Here is a 21119-nt window from a genome sequence, read left to right on the forward strand (position 1 = left end):
GGCTTTTCTCTGCTGATGATCTCTGAGCTGAACTTCTTGGAGGAATTCTTGAATCTGGGATTGGGAGCAAACAGTCAGAACAAAGGAGGTTTCCATTTCTTCTAAGCTCTGCCAGAAGAAAAGAGCTGAAGCTTGAAGCTGAAGCAGCATTTGCTCAGAGAATCTGTCCTCCAGACCAACAAGTCCCACCACAGCCTTGAAGACGTTTCCAGAAGCAGCAGCAGACTGTGTTCCCATGACGACGCTGAAGTCAGCTGCTGCTCTGCAGGAGAAAGTCTGCAGCTCCTCAGTCAGGAAGCTCTTTCAAGCTCGTGCACATCTGTCAGTGCAGCAGCAGAAAGCCTGTTTCCCTGCAGGAAGTCTGAGACTTTTCAAAGTAAGAGCCTCATGTTGGCAGAGATGGGTTGGATTCTTTGATGCTCCAGTGTCTTTTGGATTCAGGATGAGTTCATGCAGATCTAGAAATCCCACCATGATGATCATCCTTGAGGAATTTCAAAATAAAAGACTTACAAACACCACAATCACTGCTGGAGGATAAATACATTTACTCTTTATTTTCTGTAAATAAATAATATTTATCAATAAATCCTTAATTCTAAATGATGGATCTAAAGTTGAAAAGAAGTCAAAGTGCTGACTCAGCACAGATCAAAGGAGACACAGATGATTTCCTGGAATGAAGAAAACATCAAACATCATGATGTGATCTGAAACTGAGCTGTTCTTCAGAAGATCCTCCCAAACATGGAAACTGTTGCTGCAACACGTGAAGGTTTGGTTCTGTTGCTAGTGAGATCTGATGGATCAGAACCAGACTTCTGTCAGCTGGAACTGGGGCTTCTTCCAGACCATGACATGTTGTTCAATAAAGTTCATTCCAAAGCGTGACTGATTCATGAAGTGGTTCCTTGAGCCGTGAGTTTTGCCAGCAGCAGGAATCCCTGAGAGTTAGGAGACAGTTTGTGGAGAGAGTTTGTACATTTAGGAGAAACCAACGTTTGAAATGAAACCAAAGTGTCCTAAACCAAAATCACTGAGCACATCTCAATGTTCCACAAACAGTCATTTTCCACAGTGGACCGTCACCACACACTTTACAAGACAGTTTTTCACAACTTTGTGAAAAATCCTGAAATTGTTCCATTCAAGGAAACATTGACTAATATTGGTATTGATGCTGTTTTCCATCTGTGTTTCCAAACCTGCATCAAGAATTAGCTCATGTTTATTGATTCACTTTCTGTGGAAGTTTGGCTTCTCTGATGAACCACCAGAGGGCGACAGAGAACTGTTGATATTATTAACACAACAGTCAAAGAAATCAACATTTAGCACAAAGTTAACAAACTTAGGTCACGTGCTAACGTTCTGATTCTGTTGGAAAAGCCTTTTGTTTTTATTTCTTCAGAATTTTGGCTCAAAAAGACCAATGACAAATGAAACTCCAATAAAGTTGCTTTATAATGAGGAAATGAAATGTTATTTTTATTGAATTATCAAATGGAGACTCAGCTTCAGGTGATAAAAAAGGTTGGTGCTATTTCCAGTTTTAGAAAGAACATGCCTTCTGCACAGTTTGCAGTGAACGTTACTCATTTATGTCAGTTTTTAATGAACTGAAATACCTCCACACAGGAGACGACACGTCTTTATTGTCATCTAACTGTAAACTCCAATTCAAACATGCTGACAAAACAAGGACAGATTTCCTAGAGATTTCCTAATTCTGCTTCCATGTGATCACATGAAAACAGTCCAATGTTTTGGATTCTTCTTCTTCTATATCATTGACATTAAAGCTGCAGCTCTGCCACGAGGAAACATGTGACAGGTCCCAGTTTTTGGTGGAACACCGTCTCTGTGATGCTACAGACGCTGCTAAAACACAGTGGATTTCATTCTGTTCTATGTAGAAAAGACTGTTTGATTCATGTCTGATTAATTCATCTTGGAGTATTTATCCTCCACGTCTAGAAGTCCGCTCCGTGAAAATCCTGTCCCACTTTAAAGCGGTCCGTGTTTCCATGGTGACAGAGGGAACAGCTGGTTAGCATCTTTCTAACTTGACTGAACTGAGGGTTGGGGCTTCCAGCACAGAACCAACCTGAGAGCAAATGAACATTCAAATCCTCCACAAGCTAAACCCCATCAGCGTTGGATTGCTGCTGACAGACAGACTTCATTGATGGCATCTTCCGTTCTGGACCTGACGTTTAGCACACCATAGCTGGATTCCAGAGCGCTTTATCAAAGCGCCTTAACCCCGTTTGGACTCTGGCGCTCCACGCGCTGGATGAATAGTGGCGTTTGGAGGAAGTGCGGCTGCGCAGTCCGTCACTGAACACCGTCACTGCCTGGACCTCTTTCTGGGTCCTAGTGCCCTAAAGGTTACAGCTCCTGGTTCCACAAGAAAAAAGTCCATTCTAGAGGCCACTCTGACGTCATCATCATCAAAGACAGCGTTACCTAGCAACCATACCAAGACCATAGCAGCTATAGAGGGAAACACAACAAACCATCAACGGCGGTTAAAGCAGTCAGACGTTTGTTCTGCAGCTCAGCAAAAATCTCTGCTTTAGGTTTTGGGGAGAAAAACAAAGGAAAACACACGGAGAAGGATTCTGCAAAGGAAATCCCAAGTTCTATTGGTAAGTCAGCGTCCTGGAAACATGCTTTGTTGGTTCTGAAGTGGCATGAATGCAGACTTAGATTGCTTTGTTTCCTTGGATTCTTCAGATGGATTCAAGCTGTAAATGTTGTCAGCATAAAGCAAGTTTGGACTAAACTAAAGCAGAAAGTGGCTTTGAAGATGGTCAGGAGAAATGAGGGCTTTTTTCAGGAATTCTTGGAAGAGGAGGACTTCTCCAAACAACCAGAATCTAGGAGGAGGTTTTTTCAGCATTGAGATCAGGATTTAGCATGAGCTTCAATCCCATTTTGGTTCAATCCAAATGTTTACCGTCATATTCAGGAGTTCAACTCTGAAAGCCACCATGACATCATAGACATTAAAGACCCTGTTACCTAGCAACCAAACACAACAAACTGGAGACTATTCAAACTGGACATTTTGGGGCAACAATTCTTTTCTAACTCAAGTTTTTATGAAAAATCCAAATGATGGAAACAGATTGTGTAAAGGAAATGAGGATCTATTGGTGAGTCACAGTCCTGGAAACATGAGTTGTGCTCTGATGAAGACGCCTGATCCAAATGTGGATTTTTGAAATGTTCTTCATGAGATTCAAACTGATTGAAGCTTTGAATTAAAGGTGTCAACACATTTCTGCATTGGATTCATTCTGTTTCAGTGTCTAAGGTTGGTTTTGTGGCAGAAACCAAGTTTTTGTTGAACAGTAGCGTTTGAAAAAGCAGAAAGTGGCTTTGAAGATGGTCAGGAGAACTTCTTTGAAGAGGAGGACTTCTCCAAACAACCACAACCTGAAGGCCTGTTCACACCGGGACGAATTTCGCCGGCGATTTTCGCCGACGTTTAACGCCTCGTGACTAAACAAGGGGCACCAATGTGAGTGTGCACACTGACGCAAAAAACGCAACGCGTAAAAGCGTCATTTTTTAAAAAACGCCTCGGATTTGTTTTTTTTTTTCGACGCGCTGCGTCGAAATCTATTCGACCAATGAGAATGGCGCTTTTGCACACGTGTCTGGAGCTTTTGAAGTTGAACAAAATAATCCCCCTCTTGTTACAGTGAACCCAACGGAGGAGACTTTGGACCGCCGTCTGTTCATCTGGTCTGTGTAAGCGGCTGCTGGACTCAGGAGAACCGTGTCTCTTGGGAGATTTGTATCTTCACAGCAGCATTGGTTCCAGTCTGTGTTTCTTCAATGCAGCTGCTTTCCAATGAGGCTGAAGGTCTTCCTCACAGGACGAGGCTGGACAGATCAAGCTGGACCTGATGGCTTTCAGTTTTCTTCCAGTGCAGACGTCACAGACCACATTTTCAGGTCCAGCAGAGCAGAGACCAGCAGCAGCAGCTTGGAGTCCGCTCTTCTTCAGCTGCTCCACTAAAGCTGCTGACATGACATTTTTCCCCAGAACAGGCCTCGGTGTGAAGGTCTTCCTGCACTGAGGACAGCTGTGGACGTTCTCCTCTGCATCCCACAGTCCTTGAAGACACTTCCTGCAGTAGCTGTGTCCACAGGGAACAGTCAGCGGATCCTTCAGCAGATCCAGACAGATGGAACAGCAGAAGCTCCATTCATCCAGATCCTTCTGCTCGTTTGGCTGCAGAGTTCCAGTTGAAGAAGCTGCAGTTCCTTCTGCACTGAAGGTTTCCTCACAGCTTGTTTCCCTTCCAGACTCTGAACTTTCAAATGTTTTGTCATCAGGAGGATTTCAGGATCAGAGTCCAGGACAGTCTGGGATTTCACTGAAGACTTTACTGCAACTCAGAAACATTTATTGGTTTAGCTGTCAGTCAAAGATCATGAAAGAGACAAAGTCCAAAGTTCTTCATGTTATCAACAAATGTTGTGTTTTAGCAGAAACAGTCAGACGTTATTTAATTTTAGACAGACTCTGGAACTAAGAAGAGATATTTCTGCCACTAAAATAAGTAAGACAGACAGAAAAATCCAATAAATGCTAAAAATCTTGATTTGTACTGAAACTTTATAGATTTTTTGTTGGATCCTGAAACAATAAAGTCCTGTTTCAGGAACAGCGGTTTCCAACTACGGTCTGAAGCCTGAGGCTGAAAGGTAACACGCTGACAGCAAAATCAGCGCACAAAAAGCATCTTAATAAGTCATGTGATCTCAGTTGGTGGTGTCCTTGACGTCACTGAGGTACGACTCGCATTTACTGGGGAATATCCGATCCGTCTGCTTACATGGCACACGCAAATGCACGTATCCGATTCGTTTCAGATTTATTTCCACATATGAGAGAGGCCTGTATTCGATCTGAGAAAAACAGAATCCATGCGCTTTTTTCCTGCTTACACGTTCACCGGTCATATCCAATCTGTGCCACGTGAGAGGAAAAAATCGGAATTGGGTCACTTGAACAATGCAGTGTAAAGGCGGCCTTTGTGTGCATCTGTATAAACTTCCTCTAGAGGTCAGAATTGGACAAAAACAACAAGTGAAAGAACATCAACAACACAGAAACACACATTTCTATGCAGAATAGAAAAACTGTGGTTTCAGTGAGTGGAGAGCATCTACACAGTGCTACTTCCGATGGTTTCAGTTTGGAACAGCTGGACGTTCCTTCATGAAGATGTACAATAAAACCTACTCTGCTAGAGAAAGGGGTGTTAGGTCTAGAGTTGGAAATGTTTGAGAGCTGAAACAGGCAAATTTAAGAAAGACAAAATGGTCAATGTGACTGATGAACCAATCAACTAATCGGATGGAGCTCTGTGATCTCATCTCAGTCATGGGTTCAGCAGTCAGAACTGGACCTGAGGAGTCCAGCTTTGGAACCAGCAGAGAACCAACAAACAGCAGAAACCCACACTGTGAGAAAGACTACACACTTCTGACTGATGTTCACGTCCACTTTATTCTTCACAGTAAAGATTGGAACAGAACACTGAGAACCAAAAAGAACAGAGGAACAGTTCTAATGTCGGTAACGCTTTCTTTTACAGTACAGTACTTACAGTGTACTTAAGTGGTATTTACATGGTACTTATAGTGTAACTACTGGGTACTTTCAGGGTACTTACATGGTACTTTTTATGGAATTTACTGGGTACTTACAGCGATAAAGAATTCACAGAAATTTATCAAACTCATTACAGAAATGATTAAATAAGTAAAATATATTTTGTACTTCATCAAAGTCGTTATGCTTTTTATGTTCACTTAAGCTCATATTGTGAATTTTCTTGCAGTTACAAACCCTGAAGAAGTCCTGCACCGTTACCAAACTCTGCTGAAAGAATTTGGATGGACAAAAAGCACGACCCTCAGGCCAATAATGTGTTTTTTGGAATTCTCCTTTGTACTGTATTGTACGTAAAACCTATTTCATTGTGATGACACTGTATGCTGCAGACACGTATCATATTAAAGATTGTTGTTTTCACTGCTGTCTTGTTTCTCTTTAAACTTGCCTCATGTTACAAGAAGTAATCAGGCCAGAATATGTTTTTACAATGTAGTTACTTTACCCTTACCAACAGGTTAGCATTGTCTCATGTGGTGAGGTCAGAAGACCAAGTGTGTTCATGTACACTGTACGGGATGGTAATACGTGTACATTCCCAGGATTTACTACTGAAAGTACCATGTAATAGAGTGGAAATAGGGCTGACTTTCTTTTACAGTACAGTTTCATTGTACTTAAGGGGTAAGTACCAAGTACTATTCAAGTGAACATACCCGGTATTTAGTAATGAAAGTACCATGGAATAGAGTGGAAATAGGGCTGACTTTCTTTTACAGTTACAGTTTCACTGTACTTAAGGGGTAGTTTCTGTGGTAAATTGATGGTAAATACCATGAAAGTGCAGACCTAAAGGTCAAGGTACTTTATTTGTACTTACCTTGTTCTTACATGTGGTAAGTACCATAAAAGACACCTTTGCTCAACATGTAAATACCCAGTAAGAATATTATAAATACCCAGTATGTACCACATAGGTATGAACCAAATAGTACCATATAAATACACAGTAAGTACTTTGTAAGTACAGAGTAGACACAAAAAGTACCATGTAAGTACCCAGTAAAGTCCCATAGAAAGTACCATGTAAACACACTGTAAGTACCCAGTAAATTCCATAAAAAGTACCATGTAAGTACCCTGAAAGTACCCAGTAGTTACACTATAAGTACCATGTAAATACCACTTAAGTACATTGTAAGTACTGTACTGTAAAAGAAAGCGTTACCCTAATGTCTACAAGAAAACATGAATCACAAGAACACCAGACACAAACACCAGTCTGGTTCTTTATAATTTTATATTTTAAACAATACCGAAATATTTATGAACCATATAGTGTTAGATTTAGAGATGTACAGTATAAAATAATTCTAGTTTTGTCATGGTAACACAAAGACTTAGACAACATAGTTATAGCTTATACCATGGACCGGGTAAATACTTGATTCTGATTGGCTGATGGGTATAGATTAAAAAGTGATAATCCACAGTGATAATTGCACGCCTAAAAAGAAGTTCCGGTCACATAGCTTCAATATTCTACATCACTGCGCTGGCTTCTTTACCACAACCTTTAGCTTAATCATCTGGACAAAAACAAGCACTAAGAGGTGAATTTTATCTCTGAACTGATTTTATTTAACACATTGTGATGGCATAGATATCCCGTTCCTTTGCAGCTGTAGTCAAAGTCAGTGCTGGCCCCACCGGTGCGTTGTGTTACAGTGACAGTGTGCCACATCACGTAACAAATAGTCCGCTTTTTGAGAAAAACGCAATTTAAATCCAAAAAATAACAAGAACAAAGTACTAAAAACGGATTGAATATTTCTTTCTTTTGTTAGTGACCATGGTGTGAGCAGGTTAATGGCCTTCAAAGTGTGCAATATGAGAAATTAACGCACTTTGCAGAAGAAACAGATCGGGCTTCCACGGTGTAGAATAATACACACTTCGTCTGTCAGTGTCCCTGACATAAACAACAACCACAATGGTTAACTCAAAAACTTTTAACAATAACATAACGTACAAAATTCTACTACGAAAAATCAACCAACAAAAATTGAACATTATCAGCATTTTTAAAAAATCAAATCTTACCCTCATAATTCAAAACAGCACATTTCTATTTAGCAGTATATCTAATAAAATTAATTTCATTAAGGTAAATAACTTAAAAAGTGAAACTCATGATGTTTAGAATCATTACACAATCCCTGATTTGAGATATGTGAGCATAGTGGCTTATAGATGACACACCTAGAAATTATGTCTAAAATATTACAATTTTAAGTCAGAAGAATAAAAAAGAAGGGTTTCAGTTCAATGCATCCAAAAATCACTTCTGCCTTCTCCTTATTACTAAATAACTGCATCAATGTGGTCTGGAGCCCATCAGCCTGTATACATTTAAATGAAAGATCAGGATGGTTTAATAGCTGACCTCAGGTCAGTTTCTCTTCTGCATGAGTTCTCTGTTTTAAGGTCAACTACATCACTAAACCTTTTGGCAAATACTTTACACAAAAAAGGGGTGATTTGAGACTAAATACATAGCTAAAACTTTTTTTATATTGTTTACACAAAAAGACTAGATACAGAACTAAAATTGTTTATCACATTCTTTACATGAAAAGGGTAGTCCCCTTTAATGTGTTTTCATGTGTGTCTTGAGACTGGATGCTTGGTTAAAATTTTTTTTACATACTTTACAAGAAAATGGCTTTTCTCCTGTGTGAGTTCTCATGTGTTTTTTGAGATTAGATATTTCACTAAAACGTTTATCACATTCTGTACAAGAAAAAGGCTTTTCTCCTGTATGAGTTCTCATGTGATTTTTGAGATTAAATAATTGACTAAAACGTTTATCACATTCTGTACAAGAAAAAGGCTTCTCTCCCGTATGAGTTCTCATGTGTGTTTTGAGATTATGTACAAAACTAAAACTTTTATTACATTCTTTACATGAAAAAGGCTTCTCTCCTGTATGAGTTCTCATGTGTTTTTGGAGACTAGATGAATCACTAAAACGTTTATCGCATTCTACACAAGAAAAAGCCTTTTCTCCTGTGTGAGTTCTCATGTGTTTTTTGAGATTAGATATTTCACTAAAACGTTTATCACATTCTGTACAAGAAAAAGGCTTTTCTCCTGTATGAGTTCTCATGTGATTTTTGAGATTAAATAATTGACTAAAACGTTTATCACATTCTGTACAAGAAAAAGGTTTCTCTTCAGTATGAGTTCTCATGTGTGTTTTGAGATTATGTACAAAACTAAAACTTTTATTGCATTCTTTACATGAAAAAGGCTTCTCTCCTGTATGAGTTCTCATGTGTTTTTGGAGACTAGATGAATCACTAAAACGTTTATCGCATTCTACACAAGAAAAAGCATTTTCTCCTGTGTGAGTTCTCATGTGTTTTTTGAGAGTAAACAGATGACTAAAACGTTTATCACATTCTATACAAGAAAATGGCTTCTCTCCTGTATGAGTTCTCATGTGTGATTTAAGATGAGATGTTTGACTAAAACTTTTGTCACATTCTTTACAAGAAAGGGGCCTTTCTGTTTTGTGAATTCTCATGTGTGTTTTGAGAATATGTGCAAAACTAAAACTTTTATCACATTCTTTACAAGAAAAAGGCTTCTCTCCTGTGTGAGTTCTCATGTGTCTTTTGAGAGTAGATATTTCACTAAAACTTTTATCACATTCTTTACAAGAAAAAGGCTTTTCTCCTGTATGAGTTCTCATGTGTATTTTGAGTTTTGATTTTTCCCTAAAACTTTTATCACATTCTTTACATGAAAAAGGCTTCTCTCCTGTGTGAGTTCTCATGTGTGCTTTGAGATTATATACAAAACTAAAACTTTTATTACATTCTTTACATGAAAAAGGCTTCTCTCCTGTATGAGTTCTCATGTGTTTTTGGAGACTAGATGAATCACTAAAACGTTTATCGCATTCTACACAAGAAAAAGGCTTCTTTCCTGTGTGAGTTCTCATGTGTTTTTTGAGAGTAAACACATGACTAAAACGTTTATCACATTCTATACAAGAAAATGGCTTCTCTCCTGTATGAGTTCTCATGTGTGATTTAAGATGAGATGTTTGACTAAAACTTTTGTCACATTCTTTACAAGAAAAAGGCTTCTCTCCTGTGTGTCTCATGTTTGTTTTGAGCTGAGATAAATAACTAAAACTCATCCTCTGATCTCTGTTCTGTGGGTCTGTCTCCTCATCTGTAGTTGATGCAGATTCTGTCTCCTCATATGTACTTGATGTTGATTCTGTCTCCTCATCTGTACTTGATGTTGATTCTGTCTCCTCATCTGTACTTGATGTTGATTCTGTCTCTTCATCTGTAGTTGATGTTGATTCTGTCTCCTCATCTGTAGTTGATGTTGAGTCTGTCTCTTCATCTGTAGTTGATGTTGATTCTTTGTTTTGGTTTCCTTCTTCATCCTGACTATCAGTTACATTAAAGCTCTGCTGATTGTTTAGATCTGCTTCACTGTTCTCATCTTCCTCATATGTAGGGATCTCCATCACGGTATCAGTCTCCCACTTCAGATCAGGCTGATCTTCATCCTGACTGATGCAGAGTTCCTGTGGCTCCTCTTTAATTTGTGAAAGTTGTTGTTCCACTTGTTCGTCTTTAATCTGTGGAGGTTCTCGTTCCTGCAGTTCCTCTTTAATCTGCAAAGTTTCTGGTTCTCCATGTTCCTCTTTAATCTGTGAAGCTTCTGGTTCTCCCTGTTCCTCTTTAATCTGTGGAGGTTCTCGTTCCTGCAGTTCCTCTTTAATCTGCAAAGTTTCTGGTTCTCCATGTTCCTCTATAATCTGTGGAGGTTCTGGTTCTCCATGTTCCATTTTAATGTGTGGAAGTACTGGTTCTTCATGTTCCTCTTTAATTTGTGGAGGTTCTTGTTCCCTGTGTTCCATTCTTAAATTGCTGTGTTGGCTGCACAGATCCTCTTCACTCGCAAAATGCTGAGGGGGGACTGTAGGGAAAAAAAGACAAAAAAGGAGAACTTTTATACTTTTAAAGGTATACTGTATGTGTATTGTCAAGAAATAGTTTGTCTTGGTTCTCTTTTACAGATAAGACAGGTAGGGGTGATGTTAGTCTTTCAGTCTTCAGTAGGTTAAACACCTAACTAAAGAAACTCATAAGTTTTCAAAAAAGGTTTCTATACATTTTAATAAACACACACTCCCCACACTGACAAACTCATCTTTTACAGTAATAAGGTGGTGGTCATTGATCTTGTGTTTCCTACTCCGGTGTTTTTCAAGGGGAAGATGGTCAGGTGTGCCGTGTGAAATTGCCCCCAGTTTGGCTATGCTAATACACAGACAAGTTAATTTTACTGAAACTAAAGTACAAACTAAAGTACACAAAGACAGGGAGGGAAGATTCATTCTAGTAAACAGACTAATAGATGGCATTGCAGTTTCATTCATAAATGTATACGCTCTGAACGAGGATCAGCCAGGATTTGTCAAATCACTCTTTAATACGATAGCAGAGCATAGCTCTGGTATTCTACTCATGGGGGAGACTTTAACTGTATAATGTCACAACTGGACAGACATTCTTTTTCTACATCTTTATCCAAAATGGCTATAACCCTTAAATCTTTGTCTATGGAGACTGGATTTGTGGATGTATGGAGATCTAAATTTCCAAATGACAGATATTTCACTTTCTACTCAAACAGGCACAAATCATACTCACAACTTGACGATTGTTTTTACACATAAAGCTGAAATACATAGAATTGACGAAATAACAATAATCCCGATCACAATCTTAGATCATGCCCTGATCGTGTTCACCTGTGTCTTGTCTGCCCTGTCTGTATATAAGTATTGTCTCTGCCTTCCTCTTGTGCTGGTCCATTAGCTTCTTGTCGCCCTGTTCATGATATGTTCCATGTCCCTCGCCACGCCACAGTAAGTTTTTGTTTTTGTTTTGTCATCCTGCTCGGCAGCGCTTTTTGTTAATTAACCCTCTAGTCCTGAACCCGTTGGCCTCCCGTCTCTGCGTCTGGGTCCTACCGGCTCTCGAGCCTCCCTCACCTTGACAGATTTTTTTTTTAATTCGATTTCCGATTTTTTCCCGATTTTTTTCCCCCGCCCACCCTACTTAAGGAAAGCAATAAGTACAAACGGCACACAACTTATAGCAAATGTTGCTTTTATTTAATCAAACCCAAGACAAATGTAACACCAATTTCCGGGATGAATAATAAATAAATGAACACGCTCTTGGAATCAAAGTTAAGTATAAGATTTTTCTTCTTACTCCCTTTTTGGACTTGTGTTTAAATAATTGTGTCTTGTTTTATGTAACCTTTGTCTGGTTTTTGTCTTATCCAAAATAAAAAGGTTACTTCTTTACTTAAAGTCCCAGCTGTGTTTTGAGTCACACTTTGTATTCTAGACTAAAAGGAGACAAACATTCACCTTGAGAATAGCACCATTTTCTAAAGGATTTACAATACAGCTCATATCTGGGGTCTAAGGTTTTAATTAAATTAAGAAACCACGTCTTCTCCACGGAGAAAATGATTAAGCAGCAGGAGTCGCGGTCATACCCCCCCCCCCCCCCCCCCGCCTCCTCCTCCGAACACAAAATCCTAAAGCGGCCGCGTAATGAATATATCGGTAAAAGTAATAATTACAACACTGTATTCTTTATTAACAAATAACAGTAACAACTAACTAATGAACTAACTATACAGGCGTTGTAGAATGAGTATGTGCCATACTCATGGCCAACGGGCCATATTTATAACATCCCTTGTGGGCCGCCCTTTTTTCCCTGGGGTTCCCCCTCCTGGGCGGGGGCGGCGGGCCCCTGCCTTGCTCCTACCTGGACCAACCGTGGGCCGGGTGGGTGGCTGCCTGGAGTGCGGAGCGGGTCTCCCTTGGGGGGTCCTGGCTCGTACCTGGGGTCGGGGCGGGGGGATGCCCGGAACTCCTGGGTGGTGGTGGGGTGCTCGTCTGGGGCTGTGGGCGTCCCTCTCCGGTGGGGCCCTGCGTTGGGCTCTTCCGGCGCGGCGGGGGGCTGCTTTCCTGGCTGGGCTGGGGCGGCGCTCTCTTTCCCTCTGCGCCTCCCTGCTCTCTGGCTCTGGGGGCCTCGCGGCGGTCCTGCTGGCCCTGGCCTGGGTGGCGGTCTTGGTCGCCCGGGGGGCGGTTGTTCCCTGCCTGTTCCCGTGTGGCGTTGGGGGAATTCCGGCTGCCGCTGCTGCTGCGGCGGGGGTATGGGTGTGGGGGTGGCTGGGCGCTCCTCCTCCTTCTTTTCACATTCCACCATCCATTTTAGAAGAACATAAACACTCACCTGAGCACAGGTGTTAGCTCACCTTTGCACTAATAGTTTGCATGATTGAATGAATGAAAGATTTCACACTAGTTGGTTTAAAGGCATAGGTATGCGTTCGTGAACACTATATGTTTTGTGTGCATGTTGACATGTGGACATTTTTGCAGCTAGCAGGTGTGTTGATAATATTTGAGTGTGTGTGAACAGGCCCCGCCCTTTTTGTACTACATTTGAACCGTACCGTAACGATAAACAACCAGTAAACCTGTCTGCTCTATGCTGCTTCATGGTCTTACCCCCCTTCCCCTCCTATTATCACCCTCCTACCCCCCCCCCCCCCCCCCCTCTCTCTAACGTCCCTCTCTCTTCTTCCCCTCTTTCCTTTTCCGTCCGGTCCAACACCAAAGATTTTCAAACATGATTGAAATTAATAAAGTTTGGCCTCAATTACAAAAGGGGTTTATTCAGACATACCTTTGGTTTGTCTGAAGATGAATAACCCCTCTTGTTAAAATAAAATATGTCCAACACAAGAGGCCCTCAGCTCTCATCTGTTTGCTTAGCTGTTGGACAGGACAAGTTAAAAAAAAATACATACTGACACAGTATGTGTTTCTGTGTCAGGGCGCGTGCGTGTTTAAGAGGACTGACCGCGTGCCACGCGAGTGCGCGTGAGAGCCTTTGACCCCGATGGGCTTTAGGCAGCGTGGGGGGGGGGTCTCTTCCTCCACGTCTGTGGCAGTAAACCCAGACCAGTTCCAAACAACAAACTTTCACCACTGTCACCGGTGGCCATGCTGTCGCTAGCTGCTTCATGTGTCAATTGTCGCGTGTCGCCGTGTGAAACTAACGCTACGGAAGCTCTGGGGAGCCAAAAATGCGCCACATAAAAACTTGATTTAGTTATTTTCGAAATCGCCCGTAACAAAAAATTCGAATTAATTCATTTGATCGATGTATCGCCCAGGCCTACTTATAATGAAGGCAACACATGCAATATGTATCTATATTAGTCTACTATCAAAATGACTAAGTACATAATGAGTATTATTAACGATTAAATGTTTATTTGCCCTGCAGTGCATTCTGCGGAGAACGACGCGTCACGTGACTGCTCTGTTGTGTGGAGGACCAAGCGATCTCTCATACGGATTACCTTTCCCAGCTCAGATTATTTGCCTACTAAATATATTTTCCCAAAGAGCATTCCACCCATCAAAGGATCTGTGCAGCTTCTTTGACGGGTGGAATGCGTTCCAGGAGTGAGGCGGAGCGGCCTCCCACCAAACGCGTGAGACTATCGAACACTCATTTTTCCTCCAGAGCATTTCTTTTTTTTTGCTAGCAAAACTGTGGGACTTGGGTTTGAACTGTGGGTTTTTGTATATATTGTGTATTTGGGGAAATTGGGTTTTTGATGTTTGAGTGTTGGGCGAAGTGTTTAAAGCGTAAATAACGTACATTATTGAATTGTTTTGTTTTTCGTGGCTCCTGAGCCGTGGGTTGCCGACCTCCGCACTAGACAGTGGAGACTGAATGCTTCTTTTCTTAACGATAAAGATTTCATTCCTCTCATTAAAACTGAACTAAGATATTACTTAGATATGAATAAATCACCTGATACATCCCCTCTCATGCTGACTATTGACTGTGCAAAGGCCTTTTTAAGAGGTACTGTAGCATCATTTCTTATGCAACAGCAAAAAAAGACAAAAGTTGAATAAACAGCAGCAATTACAGAATAAAATCAAAGAATTGGAACACATACACAGCAGAGTGCAGAACCAAACCTCTTTACTGACTTGAATACGACTCGCAAAGAATTGCAAGAAACTGTAATCAGAGAAGATTGAGGGAAACCTTCCCTTTGCCAAACAACAAAATTATGAACATGGAAATAGAGCCAGCAGGCTCTCAGCCTGTAACCCTTGTGCTATCCTAGGCACTGTAACGTTGGGACTTGGGTCATCTAGACCCACTAGACAGTGCTCTGAACCTTTGTTCTTCAATGATTTGTGATCTTCACTGGTGTCCATGGATTACTTGAAATCTTTCCACTTTTATCTACCTTTGTCATGGTAGGAAGAACACGTCAATGTAAGGGTGAAACATGATGCTCATGTTCGAGATTCTCCCACAGAGTCTCTGCTTCAGCTTCTAGACCGCTGCGCTGCAGGCTGCGGTTTTCCATCTCTTTCTCCCAAGTCTGAAAGTTTGCGTTAACACGAGAGGGAGAAAAATAAAAACCAGATTTATAATCATTGTATCGATTAAAATAAAAAAACCATAAGATTCAGGAGAAGAGTTTGGGATCCGGCTAATCCGTGTCAACAACAACATTAAGCTTCTGATGCATTTAACCTCCGTACTGCAGGCAATGCCACAATGTGCATCTTGGCTGTAAATATGTAGGAAAAACTTCAGCCTTTATTTTGTCGGGACACGATTGGAAACACAAATTCACACGATTGCATGGTTTCTCAGGACTGCCCGAAGCGGCACTTCTGCCTTTAAAAGCCGCCTCAAATGTACTCCTCTGCTTAGAGACTCGGTTCTCCCGGGAGACACAGTCAGACGGACTGAGGTCTGAAGCGTTGAATGTTACAAAGCACCTTTCCCTTCCCTTCACTTTACACAAACACGAAGACTCCGGCTGCACTGATCAGACATGCTTGGCTCGCGCAGAGCATGTAGCCACTCCGAGTGAGCACTGACGTCATCGCCCCGCCTCCCCCCTGGAAATGCTGACTGGGATTGAATATTGCTACACATTTTGCACGGTGGATATGAAAAACCAAAAGCAATCCCCTCTTTGCATTTTCACTCTAATTATGTCAATAAATGAGTGATGTTTAAGAAGAAAAGGAAAAAGCTTTTTGAAGAATTGATTTTTCATTTTAATTTTGAGGTCATTTGATGCAGTTATATTTTAAAAATGAAAAAGCATTTCTGATATTGACTTTTATTTTTAATTATGTAACACAATCGCTTCCATACAGAGCACAGTCCCACACAGGGAGAGCACCCCCCAGCTGCGGGTGAGCACCCCCCCCAACCCCAGGCATGACCCCCAGCTCCCCAAGGGAGCCCCACCCCATGCTCCAGACAGACACCCACCCCGCTGGAGGTCCAAGAGAGAGCAACACAGGAGCTGCCCTCTCCATCCAGGAGGACGCCCAAGAGAAGTGGGGGTCCCTGAAGAGCATCGTAAACATGACCTGATCAGACTCACACACTGTTGGAAATGTGGAGATGCCCAGCGCTGTATTTGTCCACAGGTGGATGCAGTGAACGTACCTAGACATCAGCATGGACACATGACCTAGCTTAGCCAGCAGAGCTTTCTGCCAGACCAGCTGATAGACCTGATCGAGGCTGCAGCATTTTCTGTTCTATAGAATGAGCCTCAGTAGATCAGTGGGTGTTACACATGCAAGAAAATCCAGTGTTAAAATAGTCCAAATTTTTGTCTTTAACCTGCTTCTTGAATTTTTTTCAATTCATGCATTAAAAGATACGACTTTTCCAGACGACATTTGTGGTTCACAAAAACACTTGTCAGTTTTCTAAGTTAAGTTGACATTTAATAATAATAATACTCAATTTTTGATGTTTTATTCCTGCAGATTTCATGAGAAAATTCAAGTTAGAAGGAACTGTTTTCTCATTCACATGCCTCTCTATCCAAGCAGTGAATGCTGGATCATAAGGTCATGTGGCCGGTTTTGAGTAAGCTTGAGTAAGTCCAACAAATACTTCTAGATTTTTTTTTAATATTAAATAACTGTTTTATTCATTGTAAAAATTAATCATGAATCATTAATCATGAAAAACTATTTCATAGTAATTTTATTCTTCATAGTAATTTTATCCTTTAGATTAATATCCTTGCAGACTTTCTAGACTATATTTTTATGGTTTTTGGTCGTTTTAACTTTTTTTTTATTTAAAATTTGGTCTACCATCTGTATATTTATACTTGATGTTTGCTCTGCTGTCAGTTTTTGGCTCCAAGGCTCCAAAGAAGAAAACTATTTTGGTGATGCCTGGAATGGTTGCCACATATTGTTCAAACCAGGAAATGAAAGTCTGGAATCTCTCTAGTTTGATGACTTCAAATGCTTTAAAGGGTGTTTTTTAAGCTAAATCATTCTGTGAAGCTTTAAAATTGAACTGGATCATTTTCTTGTCTAATTAATTATGATTTGTTAATAAGGAAATATAAATTGATGTGAAATCAACTTTAACTATTGTAGTTATTATGTCTATCTCTGCATTGATACCTGCATTTCTTGATTGGACAGTTATGAGAAAGTCCTGACACTAAGAACTCTCATCTTTGATTCTGGTTACAAACATTTTATTGTTTTGCTTTATATTCAGAAAAAAATTAGTGATCATGTAAAATGACATAACTTTATCTGAAAGGTATTTATACCATTGGAAAATCTTTATTTAATCCCTTTCCAGTGACATAAATCAGGGAAATCCAATGAATTCAAATGTTTAGTCACGTACCAACTACGTGTAGCTGGAGCTGCGGGTTCCAGCTGCTATCCAGCAGTCTGCGCTGACGACAGAGCTCCTCCTCGTTCTGGACGATGGTTCCTTCAGCAGCAGAAAGTTGTTCTCTGACAGAACCTTCCTGAGGTTCTGAAGACATGGTTCCTGCTCCGATCTTCAGCTCCAACTCCCACAAACACCGCCGTCCTCTTCACTGCAGCTCCGATCGATCATCTGCTAGTCTCACAATCCCAGAAAAAAGGTCCAAACAGAAACTTTTCTCCTGTTTGGAGATTTTCCTGAAAGTTCCTGTGATCCTGCAGGAGTCAGTTCTGCTCAGCCTGCAGAGCAAACAGAAAAGACTCTGGAAGCTTCCACATGTGAAACTTCAAGACAAAGAATCCAAACAACAACATCTGATTGGTTGACTTTTGGAGGGAAAGCTGCAACAGTCTTCTGTGATTGGTTCAGCCGTCCCTGCCCCCACTAGTCCACTGCACAGGGGGCAACATTCCAGGGGGGGTTGGTAATCTCCTCCTTCTATTGTTTCTGCCCCACTGGCTCTTTCAAAATAAAGGCTTGTTGTAGCAGAAACCTGAATGGAACATCAGAATGGACTCAAACTGCTGCTGGTTTCAAAGCCTCGTTCTCAACTTCCAGCTGAACTCTTCATGAGTTTGAGCGTCTGTGACAAACTCTACAGTTGAACAACAGCAGTGAAAATCTCCATGGATGTCAACTGGGAGAGAATCAACATGAGATTTCCAAGAGTTTCTGCAGGAACTCATCACAAAGTCAGGAGCTGCAAGGCCTGATGGGAGATCTGGGATCCTACTTTGACATGAAGGAAACTCCTTCAAACAGGAAAGATTTCCTCTGACACGATCACTTTGATGTTAACATGAAGATGGATCCCAGTGATTCAGCTGAAAAACATCCCATAATACTGTTCTAGATGGTTCTAGAGTGTTGTGGAGATTTCCTGTTTCTTTTTCCTGTTTCTCCAGAAACTAGAAGTCCAACCTGAAAGCAGAAGCTGCAAACTGAGTCTGTGAGGCAGATTTTCCAGCAGCACATCCTCCTCATCTGCTGCTGAGATGGAATGATGAAGATCAGCTGAGGAACAGCAGGTTTCCTCTCACATGTTCCTGCTGCAGAAAACACTGTTTCATATCAACTCATCCACATCATGAAGGATCAACATGTTTGACTGAATTTACATGAAAAGAAAAGACGTCAAAGAAATCTGTCCACACGGGAAAGACTGAATGAATCCAAGTTTTTACCAGATAGATGGAACTTTGTTTGATTTTCTAGCTCTGCTTTTCTCCAAAGATGAAGAACATCAAGAAATAACCAATAAATGCTGATCTGGAACATTCTGTCTGGGAGTCTGACTGACACTTTGACACTTTCTCCATTCTGCTTTGATCCGGGTTTGAACCTGCTTTACTGCCACCACAACACATCCAATCCCAGCCCAGAACCTGAAGCTGGTTCTGAACATGAAGCCGGTCTTCAGGGACAGCAGGACTGATGAGTTAGTGATCTTCTCAGATGGACTTCAGACCCCTTAGAGCTGAAACTCTCACTTTTCTCTAGGAATCAGCTTCTTGTTGACGACACACTGCTGCAGTCAGGGGAACACACAACAAACACACACACAAAGACACACAAAGAGGGAGGAGCTTAGCTCAGGCATTGAAGTCATGGTTGAACTCTTCTGGGACTGATTTTAGACACAGAAAGCGCTCGTGTTGTAATCAATAAGATGATTGGTCAGCTTTAGCATCAATGGAAACATCACATGGTCTTTCATTAAAGTCCATTTAGATCATAGTTACAGAAAGAAGAACTGATCAGAAGTCATGAATCAATGGAGATTCAGAAACATTCAGAATATTTCACTAGTCTGATTGGAATCACTCTATTCAATAGAAACCAGCAAGAAAATGTAGATTTTCTCTCATGACCTCATTATTCATGTGAATTTATCAGCTGTAAGCCATAATTCAGACAAATGGAGCCAGTAATTCCAGAATAATCCTCACATAGATGTTGTGTGTGGAGCCCGTTTTCCTTTAGATGATCCAGCTCTTGGTCCACTGAACCTCCAACCTTCTTCCATTTGTTCAGCTGCTGGACAGAACAAAGAAAAACAAACAGATGTTTTTGCTGAGTCAGGAAAATGCCTGTTGGAGCTCCAACATGATTGTTGACGGTGTTCCTCCTCTTTCTGCTCCGCTGACGTCCTCATTTTCAGTTTCCCGATCAGACAAACTAAACTCTTTTCCAGGTTTGAATCCTCATCAGAAGAAGAAACTTCCACCTTTGAGCCACATGCTCAGAGAATCCACTTCCAGAACAGCAGAGATTCCCGCCACATGTGACAGAGCATCCAGGTGATCTCCAACTACAGGACATCATCACCTGCCTGTGACAGTCACACCTCCATTCTAGATGCAGCCAATGACCTCTAGGCTGTTTGGGGCTCAGAACAACATGACAGCCAGGAAGACCATCCCTCCTCCTGACCACCAGCTGCTCTGTCTCACAATGGCTGCCATGAGGAAGACTCCATGAAGAGTTAACGCCCAGAGGTCTGCTGGACCAGACCCCATTCCTGACAGAGGGATCAGAGAGCAGAGCAGCTGCTAGACGTCTGATGTCTGACAGGAAATCTTCTAGCAGATGTCAGCTCCATCCCATCAGACGTTAGCTGACAGACTGGCGGCCATGAGCTGGAACAGCAGTCAGAAACACAGTCAGAGGGTGGAGATGGGCTGCAGGTGAAGCAGGAGTCCCCGTCAGAAAAGACGCTCAGAACTCCTCCTCTTCTTCAGCTTTCTCAGGGATGAAGCAGAAAATGCTTTTTCCAGAAACATCCCTCCTACCTCAACCCACTTGTGTCAAGTAGGAACTTCTGGAGCTGCTGGAGTCAGCTGGTTTCCATGGCAACGGCTGATGAAGGACAGGAGTTTATTTAAAGTGAGACTGGAACATTGATGTAACTGAAATGACAGAAAGAAGAGACTCAGCGTTTTCCAGCAGCTTCATCCTGCAGAAACATCAGCAGAAGAGAAGCAGCAGCCATGAAGGGACTGAGGACAGACGGACATCAAAGCAGAATCCAAGCAGCACCTTCATCCTGATGAAGCTCCGCCCTCTGACCTTCAGCAGTCATCTCCAGGCTCCGCCCCCAGTCTGCAGCAGCTTCATCTGCTGCCTCCATCCTCTCTCTGTTAGTCTCTGCAGAGTTTTTCTGCAGCTGCTGGTTTTTCTGCAGCAGCAGCAGCATCAGAGCCAGAGAGCCAAAGAAAGTGGAAAGTCTGAGAAGGAAGCAGCTCTGAAGCTCTGCAGCTGACGGTGCAGCTTCAGGACTCATGAGGAGGAGCACACTGCAGCACCTCCTCTTCCTCCACCTTCCTCTTTGAGGCAGCAGAAGTTCCTCCAACTCCAGCTGGACCTGGCTGTTCTCACAGACCATGTGGCCTCATGGACAAGGCGTCTGACTTCGGATCAGAAGATTGAGGGTTCAAATCCCTTCATGGTTGGAGGCAGAACTTTCAGAGACTCACACAGTGAGACACCTGCTGGCTGTTCTTTGTAACTGCATCTGCAGCTTCTAGAAACGTCTT

At 41.7% G+C, this 21119-nt stretch overlaps 2 protein-coding genes and 1 long non-coding RNA gene across 4 annotated transcripts in view; 1 reads left to right on the forward strand and 2 right to left on the reverse strand.

Annotated features, from left to right (window-relative positions):
- Positions 1-21119, forward strand: part of LOC144987744 (uncharacterized) — a 202143-nt gene that overhangs the window by 105332 nt on the left and 75692 nt on the right. The window lies entirely within an intron of this gene.
- The window catches only part of LOC144988499 (uncharacterized), a 62573-nt gene that overhangs the window by 36510 nt on the left and 4944 nt on the right, over positions 1-21119 (reverse strand). The gene's annotated exons all lie outside the window — the stretch shown is intronic.
- LOC144986890 (uncharacterized) lies at positions 5515-19743 on the reverse strand. 2 transcript variants are annotated; one of them, XM_078935504.1, is made up of 3 exons: positions 19533-19743; positions 17497-19111; positions 5515-10648 (listed from the first exon to the last, which is right to left on the reverse strand). In XM_078935504.1, the coding sequence occupies exons 2-3, from the start codon at positions 17639-17641 to the stop codon at positions 8292-8294; spliced, it is 2502 nt and encodes an 833-aa protein (XP_078791630.1). In that variant the 5' UTR covers positions 17642-19111; positions 19533-19743; the 3' UTR covers positions 5515-8291. The 2 variants fall into 2 exon arrangements, with proteins under 2 accessions (XP_078791630.1, XP_078791633.1); XM_078935507.1 differs by having other exon boundaries at positions 17497-19743.

Source organism: Oryzias latipes, chromosome 2 (genome assembly GCF_053564925.1).
Source record: "Oryzias latipes strain Hd-rR chromosome 2, Olatipes_Hd-rR_3.1".
Lineage (NCBI taxonomy): Eukaryota > Metazoa > Chordata > Actinopteri > Beloniformes > Adrianichthyidae > Oryzias > Oryzias latipes.